Source organism: Megalobrama amblycephala, linkage group LG6 (genome assembly GCF_018812025.1).
Source record: "Megalobrama amblycephala isolate DHTTF-2021 linkage group LG6, ASM1881202v1, whole genome shotgun sequence".
Classification (NCBI taxonomy): domain Eukaryota; kingdom Metazoa; phylum Chordata; class Actinopteri; order Cypriniformes; family Xenocyprididae; genus Megalobrama; species Megalobrama amblycephala.
Genome location: NC_063049.1, coordinates 44107113 through 44134058, shown reverse-complemented (window position 1 = coordinate 44134058; position 26946 = coordinate 44107113). Strand labels below are relative to the sequence as shown.

Sequence of the window (26946 nt, the reverse complement as noted above, 5' to 3'; positions counted from 1 at the left end):
CTGTGGGCTGCCATAGACTTCCTGAGTGGAAATGGAAGAATAATAATAATAATGCCAACGATTACAGTAGGCGCCGTCACTCCTTCGGTGCTTGGCCACTAAAAATAAGTATGTAAACGTTTGAATGACTATTTTCTCAATCGGATTCAACAATACCTCACACACATATTTCCCAGAGCCCTTTTATAATAAGATCTCACTTCTCATACGTTTGAATTCTTACAAACGCGCAGTTTATTTGCATCTAACGAACTCGTCTATGAGATTGAATATTTACTAAATATTTGCTAAAGAAAATACACTTATAACATATTTGTCAGCTTATTTGTAGTAAAAAATGACAATTATACTAATGAAATCTTACATCGCGGTGACTTCTGTAAACTTAAACGTGAATTGGGTTGCAAAGTTTAGGGTTCGCATAAATAGACTGGATTGGATTAATTTGGATCAGCAAAACTGAGTGCATGCAAACATACCTAATGAAATGCATCTGCTTTCTGCATGGACTTCTGTGCATGCACTACTCCAACAGTAATTAATCCAATTAGTGGTTACAATGATGAGTGGAATCGATTCTTTTTCACGCTGTGACTGGATAATTGTCCTGTGGGATTCATTTAACGTGCAAATGATGCACAAAACTCATCAAATCCAGTCATTATAGCAGTGATAATGTGATGTTTTACTGTACATCTGTATGAAAACTCCACGAATCTTGCTTTAAAATCAAAGGCATTTATTGCTAAAATGTACTTGACAAACAAAACAAAAACAAACAAACCACATTATCATCATAATCAGTATAAGACAATGTGAAAATGAAAACAATGTCAAATACCAGAGAACAAGTTCTTGAGGAAATATTCCCCAACATCTCCACTCTAGCACCAGTAGCATATAAATATGTCATCATATAGAGCTTCTTCGTTCATGTTAGAGTTCATGCTGAAACGATCTGAAGGAAATATTCTCATGAATCATTCTGGCATTATTTATAACGCAAAACTCCTGTAAAAATCACATCGCACGGGTCTGAGTAAATAAAGACAGAATGATCATCTGAAGGTGAATTATTCCTCTTTTCAATGGTCAGAACAGAAGCAGGAACCATCATCTCATCTCCAACATGGAGACCAACGTGTGCTTGTCTTTTGGCGAGCAAAAATGGCACTTGTGCCGAAACCCCAAATGTGTAAAACACGGCACCATGATCAAATCCGCAATGATCTGATAAAAAGAGCACGACGTACAGAGCATGAGAATAAAAACACTGTAGGAATCCGTCCAAAGAAATAGAAACCAAGTCACTCGTGCGAACATGTGGATGAATCATCTTGTGCTTATGAAGAACGAGCGTCGACTTCAACGCTGAATAATGTTGAATCTGCTGGAAAAGGAGGAATCCATGTGCTCACGACTCTTTAATATTGATGCTTTTCACCTTTATATTCATAAATGTGTTCTTATTAACCATCAGCAGCAGCTTTAGATGCTTCTTTTGTACTGTATAACACAAACCACAGCTGCGGCGTAAAGGGGCATTTACACAGGACGCGTTCGTATGTTAATAACACTATTGTTTAAGGGCAAAATACACTGCAATGATGTCAGTGTAGGGCATGTGGATATAGACTAACAACTCAAGTCAGCATGAAACCAAAGTTGAGCTCGTCTTTCCTATTGTGACGTATATCTGAGTGAAATTGCTTTGCAAACAAGAACAAATGTTATCATCAGAGAGAGGGAGGGGAAGTTATTCTGATTCAAAATTACGAGGCACATGAATTTAAAACAATAATGATCAACATTTATAATAAACACTGCAATATTCCATGAAAAAACAAGAATTGTTCATTCTGATTTCATGGTGACTTTAAAAATCAGTGCAGACCGAACATAAGAACACGTCACTGTGAGCGGCCCGGACGTCTCTGGACTGATTTAGTATGTAAAACACACACCAGTGGACCTCTGTCAGTGTGGACGCATGTTTAATTCGATGTAAATGAGCATTTTCATTTAAAATAAATCAATGGTGAGGTAACGGGTTCAATTCCCAAGGAATTAGGTATTTTGTTTTCATTTAAATTTTAGTTGAATTTTCTAGTGTTTTAGTCATTTTATTATTTTTTATTTCAGTTTTAGTTATTTTAAGTTAAAGTAAATGAAAATGAGAAATTTTGCCTCGGCAACTAGATGAAATAAAATAAATATTTTATTTCAGGTAACAAAGCAACAAAAATGTTTTTTTTTTTTTTTTTTTTTTTTTTTATGGCTTTAGTTTTAGTCTCAGTTAACTATAACCCTGGTTGGTCACTTTGGATAAAAACATCTGCCAAATCTGCATAAATGTAAATTTCAAACCCGCTATCTAATGAAATATGTACAGTAGCGGCTAAAAGTGATGTCCAGCAAATCTGACATCTTCAAATATTAAATATGTGTGCATCATTTTTATCCAGGCTGTCATACAAAGAAATTATGAACACAAGAGAACCAACTAAATATTAATAACTGATTATTGTTGTATTCAATGTTTGCCTTTTCCTCTCAGCTTTTTGTTCAGTTTTCTATGCATTTTTTTGCACATTAAAATAAAACCTGTAGCTGTAGTTTGACTTTTTTTTTTTTTGACGAATAATTTTGATAAATAAGGATAAATACCTTAATCAAGTTTAGTGTTTTGCTCTTGCATCATATTTAAAATACAGTACTGGTCAAAAGTTCAGAAAAATTACTATATCTAATGTTTTTGAAAGAAGTCTCTTCTGCTTATCAAGCCTGCATTTATTTGATACAGAAAAACAATACAGAAAATACAGTAAAAAATAGTGAAATATTATTCCAATGTAAAATATCTGTTTTCTATGTGAATATATAGTAAAGCGTAATTTATTTCTGTGATCAAAGCTGAATTTTCAGCATCATTACTCCAGTCTTCAGTGTCACATGATCCTTCACAAATCATTCTAGAAATAACTGAGTATCAAATCAGCATATTAGAATGATTTCTAGAATAATGATGCTGAAAATTCAGTTTTTAATCACAGGAATAAATTACACTTTACTATATATTCACATAGAAAACAGCTGATTTACATTGGAATAATTTTTCACAATTTTTACTGTATTTTTGATCAAATAAATGCAGTCTTGATGAGCAGAAGAGACTTCCTTCAAAAACATTTTTCCAAACTTTTGAGGTCATTCACCTTTGGCCACTACTGTATTTTCAAGAGGAATTTAATAAGAATGACAAAGATATTTTGTTGGCTGAACCACAGAAAATAACTAATTTAGCCTCAATTCATGAAATGAAACATGTTCTCCTCTGACTGAACCCCACTGTGTGTGACGGTGAGTTTGTGCTTCAGACGCCGCTGTGATGCTGGTTGTTGTTTGAGTCTCTCCTGAGCGTCTATAAAAATAAAGATGTGCTGCTTCATCTGAACTCAACAGGTCCGTCGGTCTCCTCTAATGTAGAGCAGCGTCTGACGGAGATAAAACGGCTTCTGATAAACGCCTGAAACAAACTCTACACGAGTACAGGAACACGGATGTTTGAAATGCACTCACAACACATTAGTGTCGGCATGAAACTGAAGTTGCGCTCGTCTTTTCTTCCCCGTTGTGACATATATCAGAGTGAAATGCTTTGCAAACAAGAACAAATGTAATGTGGGGCTTGATTTTGATTGATTGGATGGTTGTGGTTTGCTATTGGTGGATCTCATGTGAGTGACAGGTTGCCCCGCCCTCATCATCAGAGAAGAGAAGTCACTGTGAGAAGGAGGGGAAGATTATGATTATTTAAAACAATACTGATATGCGCCAATTAAATACACACCTGGTCAAACACGTTTGTGTACTCGCGTAGAGTCGGTTTCTGGTCTACGGCACATTGAGCACATGGAAAATTCATGAAAATAGTTCTTGAAACTCTATGGAGCTCAACACCAGCAGGTAGAGAGCAAAGACGCTTCAGGCATCAAACCTCCACGGGACGCTCAGTAAACCAGAGACAGATAATGTCTGTAAAGACTGATGAGGCAGTAAACCGGCATGCACATCCCATGATTCACTAGGAAAGACAGAACCAGCATATAAAACCAATAAAAAGAGTTTGTGCTTTCACAAAGAGTTTCACTGTACCATCACTGTAAACGAGCTTCAGTAAGAACAAACCTGTGAGTGAATCTCACCAAAACATGCCATATGTCATATTTCAGTCCAAAAACAAACAAAAATATTTTATATTATATATAATTATATATATACACTCACTTCAAAAGTTTGGTGTCAGTAAGTTTTTTTTTGTAAAAAAAGAAAAACAATACTTTTATTCATCAAGGACACATTAAACTGATCAAAGTGACATTAAAAACATTTATAATGTTACAAAAGATTCTATTTCAAATAAATGCTGTTCTTTTCAACTTTCTATTCATCAAAGAATCCTGAAAAAATAAAATGTATCACGGTTTGCACAAAAAACTGAAGCAGCACAACTGTTTTCAACACTGATAATAATACGAACAACTATAAGCACCAATAATAATTGATAGTAATTATAATAATTAAAAAGTAATTAGTAATTATTCCAAACTTATTCCACAAAAAGTAATTATTCCAAACTTTTGACAGGTAGTGTATATATATATATATATATATATATATATATGTATATATGAAAATATACATTTTAATGTTAATTATTGTGACATTGTTTTCACAATTAAACACATTTTAACCATAAACTCTCATTATTTTTGAGTTTATTTACAATTCTCAATCCTGTAATGCACTATTTTTCTTTTGAATGAGCATAAAGGCACTACTATACTAATACTAACATGCTGTATTAATATTTACCATTTAAATAATATATCATGAATTCATTTGCATTACAGTAATGAGAATCTAGTGGGAAAATAGTCAAAAATAATGCAAAATGTTGATTTTGGTGTGAAATATGACAGGTTTGATGAGCTTCATCACTCACTACATTCATCTGATATCTCTATGAATAACATCCTCGTGTCGTTCTCATTCAGATCTGCTGATTAAAGAAGGGAAGAAAAGTGAGGATGAAGCGGTCGCTGCAGGAATCTGTGAGGACCTGATGAAGATCTGAGATGTGATCCACACACGCACACAAGAGGGCGCCGCAGACTCACACGCTCCTGCAGATGAGCATCATTTATTCCTAACGGATGTATGAGGACGATGGCAGTGAAGATGCTCCTCTTTGTGCTCGTCTTCATGACTGTGTGTCTGCTTATTCTGGGCATTATGAGCATGAGATATTCCGGACGATCCTGGAGATCCCGTCACGGGAATCGGAGCTTGTTGGCTGGTGCTTCTCATCTAGAAACTCTCCACAAAGCTGCCGGGGAAGAGGCCCGTCCGGCCGGTGCGCTGAAGCGTCCCCTTGTACCAGCCGTCCTCACGTTTCTTGTGCACAAACACAATGTCGCCTTCCTTCAGCTCAATCTCGGCCTCGCTCTGCGGCGGGTACGGGACGAGCACACGGTACCTGAAGGGAAGAGAACGGACACGCTTTTACACGACGAGTGAAACATTTACACAGATAAGTTCTTGTGTTCAACAACAGCACAGTATCTGCAGGGCTTTTACAATCAGATTGAAGGCTTTTTAAATCAAATTAATAAATCAAATCAATACCATTCCCTTTAAAAAAAAAAAAAAAAAAAAAAATTTATACATATATATATATATATATATATATATATATATATATATATATATATATATAATTTTTTTTTTTTTTAAGAAATCATACAAAATTAATAAATTAATTTTAGTGATGTAATAATCACAAAGCAGTTGATCATTTGCTCATATAATAATATTAATGCATACTGTGATTGTCTATTTATCTTTACGCTTTAACTCTTTCCCATGTTTTCACTGTTATACATTAGGGGGCGCTATTACACATCTTCTGAATGAGTACAGAATCTCTGGATCAAAACACAGGTGAAGAAGAAGCAGAAACAAGCGATAGAAGCATTGCTGACGCACATAAATGACACGATCATCAAACATTAAACAGCATAGAAATCAAAACTGCAATGAAATGTTGAACCCATGAAGAGGAAACGACTGTGAAGCTTTGATCATCGTTCTAAATCCCATCTGGATGAAGTCTTTGATAAAAACATGATTTTCTTTTTCTTTCTTATTTTTTTTTTTTAATGATGCCATGGCAGGGATTTATTGAAATACTATTTATTGAAATAGGCAATTATTGAATTACTGGTATATATGAGTGAAATAAGTTCATACGCATACTGTTTTTGCCGATTTGTTCCTCACTTTTGATGTAGGATGAAATCCATAGAATTTAGGATCAAGTACAATCATATGTGCGTTTTATAAATGAGAGCATTGACTTTTAATTCAACAGTCCACAAGAGGGCGAAGCTATGGACGCTTGTTTCTGCCACTGAATTAAAAATAAAAAAGGGTATAATTGCTAATTTTTATCACACAATTCTGACTTTATCACTCGCAATTCTGACTTTATAATTCGCAATTCTGACTTTATAACAATTTCGAGTTTATAACTCGCAATTCTGACTTTATATCTCATAAATCTGACTTTACATCTCGCAATTCTGACTTTATAATTCACAATTCTGACTTTATATCTCGCAATTCTGACTTTATATCTCATAAATCTGACTTTATATCTCGCAATTCTGACTTTATAATTCACAATTCTGACTTTATATCTCGCAATTCTGACTTTATAATTCGCAATTCTGACTTTATATCTCGCAATTCTGACTTTATATCTCATAATTCTGACTTTACATCTCGCAATTCTGACTTTATAATTTGCAATTCTGACTTTATAACAATTTCGAGTTTATAACTCGCAATTCTGACTTTATAACTCGCAATTCTGACTTTATATCACGCAATTCTGACTTTATATCTCGCAATTCTGACTTTATATCTCGCAATTCTGACTTTATAATTTGCAATTCTGACTTTATAACTCGCAATTCTGACTTTATAATTCGTAATTCTGACTTTATAACAATTTTGAGTTTATAACTCGCAATTCTGACTTTATATCACGCAATTCTGACTTTATATCTCGCAATTCTGACTTTATAATTTGCAATTCTGACTTTATATCTCACAATTCTGACTTTATAACAATTTTGAGTTTATAAATCGCAATTCTGACTTTATATCACGCAATTCTGACTTTATATCTCATAATTCTGACTTTATATCTCGCAATTCTGACTTTTTAATTTGCAATTCTGACTTTATAATTTGCAATTCTGACTTTATAACAATTTCGAGTTTATAACTCGCAATTCTGACTTTATAACAATTTCGAGTTTATAACTCGCAATTCTGACTTTATAACAATTTGAGTTTATAACTCGCAATTCTGACTTTATATCTCGCAATTCTGACTTTATATCTCGCAATTCTGACTTTTAATTTGCAATTCTGACTTTATAATTTGCAATTCTGACTTTATAACAATTTCGAGTTTATAACTCGCAATTCTGACTTTATAACAATTTTGAGTTTATAACTCGCAATTCTGACTTTATATCTCGCAATTCTGACTTTATATCTCATAATTCTGACTTTACATCTCGCAATTCTGACTTTATAATTTGCAATTCTGACTTTATAACAATTTCGAGTTTATAACTCGCAATTCTGACTTTATAACTCGCAATTCTAACTTTATATCACGCAATTCTGACTTTATATCTCGCAATTCTGACTTTATAATTTGCAATTCTGACTTTATAACTCGCAATTCTGACTTTATAATTTGCAATTCTGACTTTATATCTCGCAATTCTGACTTTATATCTCGCAATTCTGACTTTATAATTTGCAATTCTGACTTTATAACTCGCAATTCTGACTTTATATCTCGCAATTCTGACTTTATAATTTGCAATTCTGACTTTATAACTCGCAATTCTGACTTTATAACTCGCAATTCTGACTTTATATCTCGCAATTCTGACTTTATAATTTGCAATTCTGACTTTATAACTCGCAATTCTGACTTTATATCACGCAATTCTGACTTTATATCTCGCAATTCTGACTTTATAATTTGCAATTCTGACTTTATAACTCGCAATTCTGACTTTATATCTCGCAATTCTGACTTTATAATTTGCAATTCTGACTTTATATCACGCAATTCTGACTTTATATCTCGCAATTCTGACTTTATAATTTGCAATTCTGACTTTATAACTCGCAATTCTGACTTTATAACTCGCAATTCTGACTTTATATCACGCAATTCTGACTTTATATCTCGCAATTCTGACTTTATAATTCACAATTCTGACTTTATATCTCGCAATTCTGACTTTATAATTTGCAATTCTGACTTTATAACTCGCAATTCTGACTTTATAACAATTTCGATTTTATAACTCGCAATTCTGACTTTATATCTCGCAATTTTGAGTTTATATTTGGCAATTCTGACTTTATATCTCGCAATTCTGACTTTATATCTCATAATTCTGACTTTACATCTCGCAATTCTGACTTTATAATTCAATTCTGACTTTATATCTCGCAATTCTGACTTTATAATTTGCAATTCTGACTTTATATCTCGCAATTCTGACTTTATATCTCGCAATTCTGACTTTATAATTCGCAATTCTGACTTTATATCACGCAATTCTGACTTTATAATTCGTAATTCTGACTTTATATCTCACAATTCTGACTTTATAACAATTTCGAGTTTATAACTCACAATTCTGACTTTATATCTCACAATTCTGACTTTATAATTCGTAATTCTGACTTTATATCTCACAATTCTGACTTTATAATTCGTAATTCTGACTTTATATCTCACAATTCTGACTTTATATCTCGCAATTCTGACTTTATAATTTGCAATTCTGACTTTATATCACGCAATTCTGACTTTATAATTCGTAATTCTGACTTTATATCTCACAATTCTGACTTTATAACAATTTCGAGTTTATAACTCACAATTCTGACTTTATATCTCGCAATTCTGACTTTACATCTCGCAATTCTGACTTTATAACAATTTAGAGTTTATAACTCGCAATTCTGACTTTATAACTCGCAATTTTGAGTTTATATTTCGCAATTCTGACTATTTCTCGCAATTCTTATTTTGTTTCTCACAATTTCGAGTTTATAACTTGCAATTCTGACTTTATTTCTCGCAATTTCGAGTTTATTTCTCAAAATTCTGACTTTATAACTCGCAATTTTGAATTTATATTTCGCAATTCTGACTTTACATCTCGCAATTCTGACTTTATAATTCACAATTCTGACTTTATATCTCGCAATTCTGACTTTATAATTTGCAATTCTGACTTTATATCTCACAATTCTGACTTTATATCACGCAATTCTGACTTTATATCTCGCAATTCTGACTTTATATCTCATAATTCTGACTTTATATCTCGCAATTCTGACTTTATAATTTGCAATTCTGACTTTATATCTCGCAATTCTGACTTTATATCTCGCAATTCTGACTTTATAATTCGTAATTCTGACTTTATATCTCACAATTCTGACTTTATAATTCGTAATTCTGACTTTATATCTCACAATTCTGACTTTATAACAATTTCGAGTTTATAACTCGCAATTCTGACTTTATATCTCACAATTCTGACTTTATATCTCGCAATTCTGACTTTATAATTTGCAATTCTGACTTTATATCATTCGCAATTCTGACTTTATATCTCGCAATTCTGACTTTATAATTCGTAATTCTGACTTTATATCTCACAATTCTGACTTTATAACAATTTCGAGTTTATAACTCGCAATTCTGACTATATCTCACAATTCTGACTTTATAACAATTTCGAGTTTATAACTCGCAATTCTGACTTTATATCTCGCAATTCTGACTTTATAATTTGCAATTCTGACTTTATATCACGCAATTCTGACTTTATATCTCGCAATTCTGACTTTATAATTCGTAATTCTGACTTTATATCTCACAATTCTGACTTTATAACAATTTCGAGTTTATAACTCGCAATTCTGACTTTATAACTCGCAATTTTGAGTTTATATTTCGCAATTCTGACTATTTCTCGCAATTCTGACTATTTCTCGCAATTCTTATTTTGTTTCTCACAATTTCGAGTTTATAACTTGCAATTCTGACTTTATTTCTCGCAATTTCGAGTTTATTTCTCACAATTCTGACTTTATAACTCGCAATTTTGAATTTATATTTCGCAATTCTGACTATTTCTCGCAATTCTGACTTTATAACACAATTTCGAGTTTATAAATTAAACTATTAAAGTCGCAATTACCTTTATTTTTATTTAGTGGTGGAAACAAGCTTTCATATGAAACGGATAAATACAAACAATATTGCGCAAGAACAAACCTGGTGGTTAAAGTGTGTTTATTTTTTAACTGAATTGCATACAATTATGAAACCTAGGCTCTCGTTTTTGTCATTTTTCAACAGTATGTTCTTTCATTCGAATGTGCATTTTTATCTCAAGTTTTAATTTTCATTTGCCAGCCACAGTGAGGAGATATTAACACTGACACTCTTAAAAATAAAGGTTGCAAAAGAGGGTTTTCACTGCAAAGCAACAGAAGAGTCATTTTTGGGTCCTCCAAGAACCTTTCTGTGAGCAGTTCCACTTTTTTTAGTGTGGAGAATATTTTAATAATCTTTTTCCATTTTGTGCATTGAAAAGCCTCCATTTATGTTAAAGGCCCTTCATGAAATCACAGATGCTAATATAGAGGCTTTATTTAGGAGTGCAGGCTCACCTCTCTCGGGATAATGGCTTGGGTTCGGGCCGGACGGCCAGCGGTGAGGACGAGCAGGCCTGTCGAGCTGGTGGAGACACGGAGAAGTTGAGATCCAGCGAGCCAGACTTTCTGTGCAGAGGCTCCATGCCCATGGCTCCCTGCATCTCGCTCTCGATGGGGCAGGATCCGGCCCGGCCGTGACCGCCGGCGGAGCGCAGCTCGGGAGCCATGGCTCCCTGCACCGAGGACGAGGTGGAGGCCGGCTCATGTGTGGGAGAGACGGACGGCGGCGAGCGAGACTTCTTTTTGGCTGCGGCTCCAGAAAGCAGCTTGAGGAGGCCACTGCTCTTCTTTTCCTTCTGTGTGAGAAACAGACAGAGATACTGGTGTTTTCATGAGTCGCGGACGGAATCACGGAATCAGTCATAAAAAAGGAATTTACAGTAGAACACAGAATGTCACGGAACTTGGCAAATGTTGGATGAATAAATCAAAAGTAGAGCTGCACGCTTCATCAAATGCTGTGTGACGCTCATCTCACTATATGAAGAAAATACATGAACATTATTAAAACTTTATTTTTTAAGGAATATCACACAATGTTTTCCATGTTTTAATTGAAGCAGTAAACCAGTGTTATTTTAGCATCACTGAGATGTTTTAAATATTTTGAATTTTTATTTTAATTTTAGTTAGTTTTAGTAATTTTGTTGTAATTAATTGATTTATTACTGTTTTTGTCTATATCATTTTGATTAATTTTTACTTAATAAAAATGTTGCTTCAACTAGCTGAAATAAAATTAGTTATTTTAGTTAACGTTTACTTTATTTTTAAGTAATGAAAAGGTTTTTTATGGTTTTAGTTTTAAGTAAGCACTTTGTTTGCCAAAAACAAAACTGAATTTCCATTTGATTACTTTTTAAAAGATTAATTAAATTAATTTTTTTGCCTTCATTTCATTGCCACTATTTTCGTTAATAAAACTGTATTAAATCATAAATCCAGAAATATTAAACAGACTACACAGAATTTACGAAAAGAAAAAAGAAAAAAAAAACATTTCATTGGGGTCCTATTACTGTAAAAAATGATAAGAAATTATTAAATTGTTAAAATTTTATGAATTCAATTAATTCTTATTGATCGTTAAAAATTTAAATTAAGACAATGTTTTATGCCTTCACTACCACCATTTTAGATTATATATTTTTATTAAATCATATATCCAGAAAATTAAAACAGGCAACACAGAAAATCTTTAAAAAAAAAAAAATAATAATAATAATAATAATAATAATTTAAAAAATCATTATTAAAAAGGAATCCTGAAAAATTAAAACAAAAACAGAAATTTTGATAATAATAATAATAATAATAATAAATTAATTAAATTGTTAAAACGGAATCCAGAAAAATAAAAAACAAACACAAAATATTCTGTAAATAATAATAATAACAATAATAATATAATTAATTAAATTATTAAAACAGAATCCAGAAAGATTAAAACAAATACAGAAATTATGATAATAATAATAATAATAATAATAATAATAATAAATTAATTAATTAAACTATTGAATAAATTATTAAATTATCCAGATAAATTAAAACACAGAAATTCTAAAACTAATAATAATAAATTAATGAATTAATTAAATTATTAAAACAGAATCCAGAAAAATTAAAACAGACAACAGAAATTAAAAAATAAATAAATAAATAAATAAATATATATTAACACAGAATCCAGAAAAAAATCAAACAGAATTTGAGGAAAAAAATCAAACGGATTTCATAGGGTCGTATTACAAACAGCTCTTTAAACAGCAGTATCTGTGGAATCATGTGATCTTGTGAATCTGCTGATGGTGAGAACAGAAGGATGTTTGAGTTATGGTTGTTCTGCTGTGACACTGCTGCTGTATGTGGGAGTAGAAGGTTTATCTGGGAAAGTCATTCTGGGTTTTGGTGGATCTGAGCCACACTAATCACTCCCAACAGAGCTGACGGGAGAATCACACGCAAATCCAAACCAGGCCACCGGGAGGCGTCTGAGATCCAGAGACATTTGCTAGGGGGTTGCTGCTGGGGCATTCTGAGTGATTTCTAGACAGTTGCTAGGGTGTTCTAGGTGATTGCTAGGTGGTTACTGGGTGTTGCTAGGGTGTTCTGTGTGGTTGCCAAGCGGTTGCTGGGGCATTCTGGGTGGTTGCTAGGCAGTTGCTGGGGTGTTGCTAAGGTGTGGTTGCTGCTGGGGCTTTCTATATCTAATATTTTTCTGTGGGTGCTAAGTGTTTGCATAGCCTATAGTTCTTGATAGGCAATAGTTAACAAGTCTGTGAATATTTTGAATAAAAAATGAAAAACAAAATAAAAGTGATACATATGTCATCAATAATTAATAATAAATGTGCACATATTGTGAATTAAATTAACTTAGTAACCTAGCTTTCTTGATAGCCTTCAGTAAATTAACTTCTCTAAAAAAATGATTCATAAAACATCAGTTGACCATATGTTTACTTTCAATTTCATATTTCCATATTAATAAAAAAATATAGTTTACCCCAAAATTAAAATTCAGCCATAATTTTCTCAACCTTATGGTCCAAAAGTTTGTGTAATAGATTCTGTCGAATCAAATATTAATCTACTTTTTGTAATGTCTATTTGATTCTTTACATAAAAATGACTTCAAATTATCTTTTGGGGATAAATTTGATGTACGATAAATTTGCGATTAATTAGATTAATTAATCGCCACATCATGTAATTAATTACATAACAAAATCCATATACTATGAAAACAAGTACTAGTATGCACTTATATACAACTACTAGTAATCATAAGGGACAATAAATGCATAATAAAAACAAAATTTGCGTCAAAATGAATTTGATTTATTGCTACTATGAATTTGAATTAATTTCTATGAATATATTCATGAGCTTCACTGACCTTCTCCACCTTCTTCTCCTCGTGTTTGGGATGGCCGGCGACTGCGGCGTGCGCGGGTGAAGCGGGCTGCAGCGCACAGACAGACGCGTCTCCTCCGTTCAGATGGGCCGCGGTGACGTTGGGCGGCGTGATGGCGGCCGCGGCGGAGGTCAGAGGCATGAGGGGTCGTACGGAGGCCGGAGAGAGCGGACCGGACTGCAGCGAGGGATGCACCTGAGGCGCCGCCACCATAGAGAGGGGTCGAGCGGGGGAGCGTGAGGGGCTGCCCTGGGGTCGCAGAGGGGTCACGGCCGCCGCGGGCCGCTCGGGGCTGCTGCTCGCCGGAGGACTGTGGACTGTGTGGATAATAAAAGAATAAATACTATTATTTTGAACAGTCCTAAGTGTCTCGTCATGTGGGTTTGGTTTAGCCCGTCGTGAGTGCGATTAAAAGATGTCACAGGTCTCATCTGCAGTGAGACGGCGTCCCGTCCCTGCTCGAGCTTCGCTGCGTTCCTCAAAGTTCAAGAACTGCCGAGAATGCAACCCGGCAATTACTGCCAACGCGAGCGGCAAGGCATTCATTACAGCAGACATCTTATCTGAGCTGTAAAATGCTTTAACAAGCTCCTTTACCACGCTAATGCGTCTTCCGTGAACACACTCGCACACACAGCAGCGCGGCGATCTGACCTGAATAGATTACAGAGCGCGTCACGTTAACACGCTTCATTGGCGCAGAGCTGACACACGGTAAAAACTCCTGCCATCTGCAGCGCAGTGTGTGTGTGTGTGTGTGTGTGTGTGTGTGTGTGTGTGTGTGTGTGTGTGTGTGTGTGTGTGAAGACAAACACTGCAGAAACTTTCAGTATGAATTAACTAATACTTGATGTAATATGCACTGCTGTACTGATAGAAGTTATTTTCATTTTAGTTAATTTTAGTCATTTTGTCGGCATTTATCCATTTATTTTAAACATGTCTATAGTTTTTGTTAATTTTTATTTCAGTTTTAGACTATTTTGAATTAATTTTAATTTTTTTACTTTCCATTTTTATTTTAATTTGAGCTAGTTTTCAAAATTTTGTTGTCATTTTTGTTAGTTTTTTTATATGACTATATATTCATTTTTATTTCAGTTTTAGTTTTTATTTATATTTTGATTTATTTTCTATTTTACATTTTCATTAGAGTTAGTTTTCATAATTTTGTTGTCATTTTTATTAGTTTTTAAATATGACTATATACTTTTTATTAATTTTTATTTCAGTTTTATTTTTTATTAATTTTTTCATTTTTTTCTTATTTTCCATTTTCATTTTAATTTGAGTTAAAGTTTTCATAATTGTGTTGTAATTTTTATTAGGTTTTTAAAATGACTATAGTTTTTAAAGCTTTAGTAATTTTGTTGATGCTTTTTTATTTCAGTTTTAGTTTTTATTAATAGTTTGATTTATTTTTTATTTTTCATTTTAATTGGTTAAATTAGTTTAAAGTAAACTTTGTTAAATTAGTTTAAACTAAATTAGTTTAAATTTGTTAAATTAGTTAAAACTAGTTAATTAGTTAATCATCACTTTTATTAGTTTTTTGTCATTTTAATTAGTTTATTTATTTATATTTAAATATGACCATAGTTATATTTGAAAAATATTTTTTTATTATATAAATATATTTTAATATTTTTTTAGTTGTTATTTTAGTCCAAGTTAAACTAAATGAAAATGAGAAATATTGCCTCAGCAAGTTTAAGTTTTTTAATATTTAATTTTATTTTCATTCATGTTTATTTTGTTGTTGTTTTTTATGTCTATATGCTTTTTTCAATTTTTATTTATGTTTTTTATTTTATTTTATTTAAGTTAACATTTATCTTTTGTGTGTAATTTTGCTATTTTTATTAATTTATTTTTTAAATATGTCTATATTAAATATTAATTTTATTTCGGTTTTAGTTTTTTGTTATTTTAGTTCATCAATTTAAACTAAATGAAAATGCTTTGGCATTTAGCTGATATAAAATAAATGTTTTTTTTGTTTGTTTTCGGTTAACATTTATTTTATTTTAAGTAGCCAAGATGTTTTTTTATGGTTTTAGTTTTAGTTAATTATAATATGTCAATGCATCATCCACCGCTGAAAACATGAATTGTTGGGAAACGCTGAATTAAAGGGCTCACATCAACTTTCACTGATGTCCGTCCGCACGCGACTCACCTAACTGCATGGCGGAGCGCGCTTGATTGACAGTTTGCTGGCTGGACAAGCGCAGACAGTTCTTCATGTGCGGAGACGACGGGCTGGACAGCGGCGTGCTGGAGCGAGATGCAGAGGCCATCAGGACGGGACTCGAGGGGCCGGCGGAGCCCGGAGATCCAGGAACCACCTTAGACTGAGCCGCTCCAGAGAGACAGGAGCGCGTCTGACCGACGGCAAACGGAGCCCTGCGGACACACATTCACAAACACGCAGACATGAGCGCTAATGCAAAACTGAGTTCAGAAGATTATTGAGCAACGCTTCTCAGATGTGTATTGACCGCTGGGCTAGATGACGTGTGTAACATCTCTTCAGGTCATGCTTGGCCTGAGGACACTAATGGAGGATTAGAGATGGATTAGAAACGGAGATCCCAGAGGAATCAACTATTGACTCATGAATCATCAGAGAGATTCACATTATTTCAGCACAAAAAACCTGCAGTTCTCATTCTCAGTTCATGTTAGTTAATGCATTCACTAATGTTAGTAAATACCTCATGGTAAACTGATGTTAAATACAATAATTATAGAATTTAATTTGAATTATTTATAATTACACAAGTTTCAGTTTAAGTGAATGTTCTTCTGTCTTTACACTTTAATCACCAATGATATCCAATGTTTTCCAAGGAATTTGTTTGGAATGATTTCTGAAGGATCATGTGACACTGAAGACTGGAGTAACGATGCTGAAAATTCAGCTTTGCATCACAGGAATAAATTACTTTGGCAAATATATTCAAATAGAAAACAGTTATTTTAAATTGTAATAATATTTCACAATATTACTGTTTTTACTGTATTTTTAATTAAATAAATGTAGCCTTGGTGAGCAGATGAAACTTCTTTTAAAAACATTAAAAATCTTAGTGGTTCCAAACTTTTGGACTGTACTGTATGTATATATATATATATATATATATATATATATATATATATATATATATATATATTTAATAATATAAATTTAATTTAATAATAATTACTTTAATGATGTCTTTACAACCTTTCTGAGTTAATAATAATATATATTTAATAATATACATATAATTATATATAATTTATATTTTATTTTTTTATATATATATATATATATATATATATATATACACTATTTATTATTATATTTATTTAATATATATTAAATTAAATTAAAAATAATATATTTAATAATTTACATATATTTAATAATATGTATATTAAATATATTTATTATATTATATTATTATTTTTATATATTATATTATATATATATATATATATATATATATATATATATATATATTATAAATATATAAATATAATATATTTATTATATATTAATTTAATAATATATATTTAATTTAAAAAATATATAAAAATATTACATTATAAATATATAAGTAAAAAAATAAAAATAATAAAATGTATTCATATAAATGTATTTTAATGAATAATAAATATTTTAATAATATGCATATATATATATATATATATATATATATATAAAAAAATATTATATTTATTATATTTATTTATTATATTTATTTAATTATATATAATATATATAATTATATATATTTAGTCAACAGTATTGGATTATTTTAATTACTGGTATACAAGAGCACAGAAATTTCATACACATTTTTACGTCAGTTTTTGTCTTTATAAATCCTGATTTATTCCTGATTTTTGACAGATAAAATCCATAAAATGCCGTTTGATAAAAGAAGCCCCTGTTCTTAAAGAAAAATGACATTTGTTGAGGGAACAAATTAAAATAAGAAACATGATGTCAGTTTATACCCTGAGTTTTATCTGTATGTTGTTTTGTCTCATTTTAAGTCATTTTTCATCCCTCTAGTGAGTCGAGGAGAACCACTGATCAAGTGTGAAGTCCTGCCAGAAGATTGAAGCCATCAGAGAAAATCAACCTGTTAATGGCAGCAGCTTTAAAACTAGATGTTCATCACGCACATTCTGTCACAAAACCACAAAATAAACTCAAGCAACGATTCAACTCGTAATTATTCTGTATAGTTTGGGATGCAGGAATGAGCGACTCAAATCTTCTGTGTCTGCTGACATTTAACGCTTAATGACTTCATTTCATCGGACGTTTTGTGCTGCATTAATCAGACTGAGGTGAACCCGTACAGACAGAGGAGAGATGGGGATTTACACCAGTGAATTCCTCCGATACGAGCCGCTCTAAGTGAAACTAATCACGTTTTGATGTTGACCCTCCTGTATGAAGGCCACCTGAGGGAAAATGATTCCCAGAAGCCCAGAGCTGTGGCTTAATGTGTTTACACACGCTCCACCTGTCTGAAAACACACACACACTCCGGAGGATTCAGCTCGTCTCAGGCTCATTATCGCTGCTTTCATTGCATGATAGAAAAGGTGCTTGTGTGTTCGTCTGTCGCACATGAAGCTTCGCCAATTACAGACTCACACGTCTAAAACTGCACTGGGAACGCAGGAATTTACACCTTTATTTCAGGAGGTTTTGAAACAGCATATGCAAAGACTGACAGGGAATCTCAGCAAACATGTGATGAAGAAATCACAGAGACTCAGATTCCACATAGAGCTGCACGATTCTGGATAAACTGAGAATCATGATTTCTTTTTGCTTAAAATAGAGATTACGATTCTCCCACGATTCTGAATAGACAAACAAAATAATTTACTAGAGGTTCTGACTGTTAGTTGCTGCCGTCTAAAAAATATTGAATTATTGTTTTAATAAATATCAGTTTGAATGAATGATGAATCAATGTCTCACTCATAAAGACTTCATTTGATTCATTTCTGGATGAATGAGTGTTTTTTTTTTAAATGAATCTCTTGAATGAATGATTCAATGACTCACATAAAGACTTCACTTGCTTCATTACTAAATGAATCAGTGTTTTTGAACAAATCTCTTGAATGAATTATTCAATGACTCACACAAAGACTTCACTTATTTAATTACAGGATGAATCAACGTTTTTGAATGAATCTCTTGAATGAATGATTCAATGACTTAAAGGCGTCACTAGTTTCATTAATGGATGAATCAGTGTTTTTGAACAAATCTCTTGAATTAATGATTCAATGACTCACTCATAAATGCTTAACTTGTTTCATTACTGGATGAATTAGCATTTTTGAATGAATCTCTTGAATGAACGATTCAATGACTCACACATAAAGTCTTCACTTGTTTCAATAATGGATGAATCAGCATTTTTGAATGAATCTCTTGAATGAATGATTCAATGACTCACTCACTCGACTTCACTTATTTCATTACTGAATGAATCAGCGTTTTTGAATGAATCTCTTGAATGAATGATTCAATGAGTCACTCACTCGACTTCACTTATTTCATTACTGAATGAATCAGCGTTTTTGAACGAATCTCTTGAATGAATGATTCAATGACTTAAATGCTTAACTTGTTTCATTACTGGATGAATCAGCTTTTATGAACAAATCTCTTGAATTAATGATTCAATGACTCACATATAAAGTCTTCACTTGTTTCAATAATGGATGAATCAGCATTTTTTTAATGAATCTCTTGAATGAATGATTCAATGACTCACTCACTCAACTTCACTTATTATTGAATGAATAGCATTTTTGAATGAATCTCTTGAATGAATGATTCAATGACTCACTCATAAAGACTTCACTTGTTTAATTACTGGATGAATCAGCGTTTTTGAATGAATCTCTTGAATGAATGATTCAATGACTCAGTCATAAAGACTTCACTTGTATCATTACTGGATGAATCAGCGTTTTCGAACGAATCTCTTGAATGAATGATTTAATGACTCCCTCATAATGACTTCACTTGTTTAATTACTGAATGAATCAGCGTTTTTGAACAAATCTCTTGAATGAATGATTCAATGAATCACTTTAAAAGACTTCACTTGTTTCATTACTGATGAATCAGCGTTTTCGAACGAATCTCTTGAATGAATGATTCAATAATCCACTCATAATGACTTCACTTGTTTCATTACTGGATGAATCAGTGTTTTTGAACGAATGTCTTGAATGAATGATTCAATGACTCACTCAAAGTCTTCACTTGTTTCATTACTGGATGAATCAGGGTTTTCGAACAAATCTCTTGAATGAATGATTCAATGACTCACTCATAAAGACTTCACTTGTTTCATTACTGGATGAATCAGCGTTTTTGAACGAATCTCTTGAATGAATGATTCAATGACTCACTCATAAATGCTTCACTTGTTTCATTACTGAATGAATCAGTGTTTTTGAACAAATCTCTTGAATTAATGATTCAATGAATCACTTTAAAAGACTTCACTTGTTTCATTACTGATGAATCAGCGTTTTCGAACGAATCTCTTGAATGAATGATTCAATAATCCACTCATAATGACTTCACTTGTTTCATTACTGGATGAATCAGTGTTTTTGAACGAATGTCTTGAATGAATGATTCAATGACTCACTCAAAGTCTTCACTTGTTTCATTACTGGATGAATCAGGGTTTTCGAACAAATCTCTTGAATGAATGATTCAATGACTCACTCATAAAGACTTCACTTGTTTCATTACTGGATGAATCAGCGTTTTTGAACGAATCTCTTGAATGAATGATTCAATGACTCACTCATAAATGCTTCACTTGTTTCATTACTGAATGAATCAGTGTTTTTGAACAAATCTCTTGAATGAATGATTCAATGAATCACTTTAAAAGACTTCACTTGTTTCATTACTGATGAATCAGCGTTTTCGAACGAATCTCTTGAATGAATGATTCAATGACTCACTCATAAAGACTTCACTTGTTTCATTACTGGGTCAGAACACAGATCTTAATGTTGGCTGTGATTCAACTTATCAAAGCTTTAATAGACTGTCATTTAGGAATAAGATCGCGTGGGTGTTTGAATCGAGATCATGATCTTTTAATGATTAATTGTGCAGCTCTAAGATCTAATAGATATTAGTCAGGGGAGACATGTTTGGTTTTACAATCATCACTCCAGACTCTCTCCTGTGGAAACGCATGCTAATCACGCGGCCCGCAGCAGTAATGCAACAGCTATATATCCTAATCAATGTGGCGGCGGAGCAATTTCACCTTCTCAACTCCCGTCATTAAAGGCTGCGCATGTAAAACGCACCTGCACAGGCTGAGCTGATTTATGACTTCAGCTGGAGATAAGCATCTGGAAACTCACAGGAAACGCTCCTTCATTTAGGGAGCTTTTATTTGCTTGTGCTGTTACTGCGAGTCAAAAACTCAAAGATCAGCTGAAAAAACATTCACAGCCTCGGCTCAATAAAGATGAAATATTATAAATATTGTAAAATCAACAGCACATTCTGTAACTTAGAAAAACTAATGTTTGTGTTGTAATTTAATTAAACAGATATTTAGAAATATCAAACAGAAACCTGCAAATAATTATGACTTGATTATTCACACAATTACATGAAAATGAGCAGGATGGTTTGAAGCTCGTTTCCATCTTTTTTCTCATAATTCTGACTTTATATTTTGTAATTCTGACTTTTTTCTTATAATTCTGCGTTTATAACTCATAATTCTGACTTTTTTCTCATAATTCTGCATAACTCATTTTTATTTTTTTTCTCATAATTATGCATTTATAACTCATAATTCTAAAATTTTTCTCAATTGTTTAACTCATAATTCTGACTTTTTTCTCATAATTCTGAGTTTATAATTCATAATTCTAACTTTTTTCCTTATAATACTGCGTTTATAACTCATAATTCTGACTTTTTTTCTCATAATTCTGCGTTTATAACTCACAATTCTGACTTTTTTTCTCATAATTCTGCTTTTATATCATAATTCTAACTTTTTTCCTTATAATACTGCTTTTATAACTCATAATTCTGACTTTTTTCTCATAATTCTGCTTTTATAACTCACAATTCTGACTTTTTTTCTCATAATTCTGCTTTTATATCATAATTCTGACTTTTTTATTTCTGAGTTTATAATTCATAATTCTGACTTTTTTCTCATAATTCTGAGTTTATAATTCATAATTCTAACTTTTTTCCTCATAATACTGCGTTTATGACTTGTAATTCTAAAATATTTCTCATAATTGTTTATAACTCAATTCTGACTTTTTTTCTCATAATTCTGCATTTATAATTACTAATTCATATTAATTCATATTACTATGAATATGATATGAAAATAATACGTAAATCAATAATGTTTAATATTTTAGACATTCAGACGTACAGTATATGATGAGCAGCTGGACAGAGATGCAGTTTTTAATGTCAACAGCTGAGAAGGTTAAACTGCTACAGTGATGAGAATATACATTATTTCTTCATTAGTTTCAGTAATGATGAACGTGAGGAGACACCTGGAGACGGGCGTGACGTAGTTTCCCGGGAAAACTCCCGACGCTCCGGAGCGCAGCGACGTTCCTTTGAACCATCCGTCCTGACACTTCTCGGTCACGCGGTACATCTCGCCCTTACGCAGCTCCAGCTCGTCGGCCTTCTGCGGTTTGTAAGCGTACATGGCCAGATAGCTGCGGAAAAAAATAAAAATGATAATGAGCAAACAATATTCCTGATGCTCTTACACTCACTTCTGGTTAGTCAATAGGATATTTTAATCAGGTTGGCCTTTTAACGCAGATTCACAGAATCGTTTTTTTCTTTTAGTAGACAATCATTTTGTTTGTCGTGCATGAAAGGTAATACTCTAAAAAGTTTAACTCTATTCTGTGGAATTCAACAGTGAACATGGCGTCTGTCTCTCCACTTTTATAAAGCAGGCATCAGAAACACTTGTTCACACTTGTTCTGACGGCGGTGTGTTTGTAATCGCACTTGAGAGACCGCAGAGAATAAACACCATCAACACTTTGATTTTCCTTCACGAGTCGAGCGGATGGAGAAACGAGGAGCGTGTGGGATTCGCGAGACGCCACTGATAGGTTAACAAGTGCTGAAAGTGTGTGTCAGCAGATGAACAGCTATATTTCACGAAATATGTTGCTACAACAACAAAGAGTCGCAAAAGAATCAGAGTCGTTTTTGTTCTGTTCACGAAACCGAATCAGCACTGACGCACGTGTGTGAATCATGTCTAGTGCTTCTCTTGTCAGATTTGATTTAACTCCGACAGCAGCACTTTATTACACTGAATCCAGATCTAATCAAGTTAGCTGCTGAAACACACAGAGATTTCATTACGGACACATGAATCACTCGCATGAGGAGCTGAAGAACAGCAGCTTCAGTGACAGATCGCTAACACACACACACACACACACACACACACACACACACACACACACTCATCCTTCAAACACATGATCCTGACATAATCACATCAGCTAATGCATTAACACACCTAGATTTTTATTAAATTGTGTTAATTTAATTATTTTATCTTCAGTATTCAGTCATTCAGATGCTTCAAGTGTGGCTGAATATTAATAATATATATATATATATATATATATATATATATATATATATATATATATATATATATATATATATATATATATATATATATATATATATAAAGTCAAATTATAAGTATACATTAAAACAAATATTAAAAAATATAAAAATTATAAATAATAATAATATTATACAATAATATTTAATTGTATAAAAGTTAAACTATATAAAATATAATTTTATCTTCAGTAGTTCAGTCAAATATTAATAAATACACATAAAAATAATATAGTATTAATATAATATAATAATGAAATATAAACATTATTATAATTAAAATATAAAAAAATAAAACTATATACAATTTCTCTATATCTACATATTTGTAATTATCTTCAGTACTTCAGTCAAATATACATAAAAATAAATATACATTAAAATAGATAAAAAAATATAATAATGATCATATTAAATTATTATTATTGATTATTATAATTGATATATTTATAAATAATTTTAATTATAATTAAATATTAATTATAATTATATTATAATTAATATTTATGATTATTATAATTAATATACAAATAAAATATATAAAATCTTATTACAAATATAGATTTTGTCTTCAGTACTTCAGTCAAATTACATAAAAATAAATATAAAAAATATATACAATATTACAAAATAATTATAACAGTAATACTAACAATAAAAAAATATTATTATAATAAAATGTAAATATTATTATTATTATATACACATAAAATAATATATGCAATATCTATATCTACGTAATATATGTAATTATCTATAGAACTTCATTCAAATATGAATAAACAAGAATATACAATAATGATAATATTAAATTATTATCATTACTATTATTATTATTATTATATAAAAACAAAATCAAACAATATATAAAATACTTCTACAAATATATAACTTGTCTTCAGTACTTCAGTCAAATTACATAAAAATAAATATAAAAAATATATAAAAAAATAAAAATAACAACAATATAAAAGTATTAATATATTAATAAAATGTAATTATTATTATTATTAATATATAAAAAATCAAATATACAATCTCTCTATATATTTTATTTCATTGTATATAAAATGTACAATAAAATATATATACAATCTCTCTATATCTACACAATATATGTAATTATCCTTAGTACTTCAGTCAAAAATACATAAACAAATACAAATAAATATTAAAAATATATACAATATTACTAAATAATAATAACAACAGTAATACTAACAATATAAAAGTGTTATAATAATAATAAAATATAAATATTATTATAATTATAATTATATACAAATAAAATAATATATGCAATCTCTCTATATCTACATAATATATATAATTATCCTTCGTACTTCAGTCAAAAATACATAAATAAAAATCAATATACATGAAAACAATATTAATAATAATAATAATAATAATGTATAGGACCCAGATATCACAGGTACGTCTCTAAGATGTCTGCTGAAGAGCACTTAATCTGGAAAACATCTGATAAACGTCTTGGAAACCGCAGTTTTACATACTGTACACTATAAATCATAAATGTAACATCTGACAGGAAACATATCAGAGATGAGCAAACGCTCTTACAGATGTAAATGCAGACATCAGCGCTATATTAACTCAGTCGTGGACTTACATGTTGAGAGGCAGCTGGACTTTAGCAGCGGCGAGCAGCTCTCCGGCCGCAGACGTGACGCGCGGAGGAACCGCAGCTCCTGCGACTGAAGAGTCCTGTGAAGACAACAGGTCATGTGCTTTCAGTTTAAAATCACAAGGACAAACAGGTAGAAAAGTACTTTCACTTCAAAAAATTAAAGTATGAAAAAGTCATGGAAGATGATATTTACTGTAAATCAAATGTAATGTACTAAACAGTTTTTATTTTTTATAAATTATGTTTTATCAAATATTTTTACTCTAAAATTGCTATCAAATCAAAGCCATGTTCTGTTCCAAATTTGAAGTTGGTATCACAAAAATTAAAGTCCCCATGAGATTTTTGTTTAGGCGCTGTACCAAAAATATCCACCAGGTGTCACCCACATTCAACTGAATTTTTCTGGACGCATTCTCCTGTAACAAATGTATACATTTCTATCACAAAACAATCACCAGATATGGAGACTCAGACCTTTCCGACGATATGCGTTTTAAATATAAAGTAGTTCAAATAAAATTTGTAATATGAAACCTGACACCGCCCACTAGGGGGAGGAGCCTGCTAAAAGAATTTAGAGGACCGTTTCCATGTTAACGCAACGTTCCATTTTAAAACGGGTTTCACAGGATGAATTTTTGAGTTCGTAAGTTTTCAAAAAACACCTAATTAATGATGATTACTAAAATATGTGATATGAAAAAATGCACTAAATTAAAAAAAAAAAAACGCGCCAAACGTCCTGAAGCGGTTAAATAATCACACTATTGTTCAATAAAAGAAGAATCATATTTAATCATTTTTATTTATATGCATCAATACATAGTCATAAACAGCAATACTGACCGGAAGATATTTATACTAAAACAATAAAAAAATCCAATTTGGAATAATTTCTATTTTTTAAATGTTAACGTTAATGTAAAATTCAGCTTTCTCATCGCAAGAATAAATTACATTTTTAAATATATTCACATTGAAAACTGTTATTTTAAATTGAAATAATATTTCACAATGTTTACTGTATTTTTTTAATCAAATAAATGCAGGCTTCAGTCAAAAACATGAAAAAGTCTTAATTATTGCATCATATATTTATATTTTAATATATTATATATTTGAACAAACAAACAAAAATGACATTTTTGATGGAGATGACTTTTTTAAAAGTTTATGAATCATTGAATCAGAGTCATTTGATTCGATTCACTGAACTGAATCACATAAATGAATCAAACACAAGATGAGGATGAATCATGAAACTTATTTTGAGGAAAATTAATGGACAAATAAAAACACTTTAAAATCCTTGCGAGGCAAACACATCTTCACGATTTGTTCTTGTTAAATCTACAGTGACGCTGAATATAACTAAATAAACAACACGAACGAGTGTCCCAGAGAATCACATTCAGCATAAATCATCCTAATGTTCATCTGTACTAGTTTATCTGCACAGATGAACTGAATGAATCACAACAGGATCTGAACAGAGACATCTGGCCCTCGTGAGCCGTTCATTAGTTCAGATTCATTAGAGACGCATGAAAGGGTGAAGAGTTGAACACAGCAACATGTGGCACTTCAACACTAGAAACTACACAGAAATGACTGGAATAACAACACAAAGACTCCATCTTCAGCACCGCAGCGAGAGGTCAGATGATTCATAACAAAGGAATGAATCAATCTGACATCAGTTCAAACCTAAAGACTCAAAACTGATTTCATAAAGCAGACTATGAAGTTCAG

The 26946-nt window shown here is 31.6% G+C and overlaps 1 protein-coding gene across 3 annotated transcripts in view; it reads right to left on the bottom strand.

Annotated features, from left to right (window-relative positions):
* Nucleotides 1–3112: 3112 nt before the first annotated feature.
* LOC125270820 (E3 ubiquitin-protein ligase SH3RF3-like) overlaps nt 3113–26946 on the bottom strand; it is a 127765-nt gene continuing 103931 nt past the window's right edge. The window contains exons 5-11 of one of the 3 annotated variants that reach the window (XR_007185473.1): nt 25174–25268; nt 22427–22597; nt 15999–16225; nt 13802–14136; nt 10855–11195; nt 5181–5539; nt 3113–4084 (exon numbers count right to left, since the gene is read on the bottom strand). Coding sequence is in view for 2 of the 3 variants with exons in the window: in XM_048194802.1 (XP_048050759.1) it covers nt 5371–5539; nt 10855–11195; nt 13802–14136; nt 15999–16225; nt 22427–22597; nt 25174–25268 (1338 nt within the window). In the remaining variant the exon portion in view is untranslated. Of the gene's footprint in view, nt 4085–4429; nt 5540–10854; nt 11196–13801; nt 14137–15998; nt 16226–22426; nt 22598–25173; nt 25269–26946 lie in introns of those variants that run through there. The other 2 variants (XM_048194802.1, XM_048194803.1) reach the window with 2 other exon arrangements.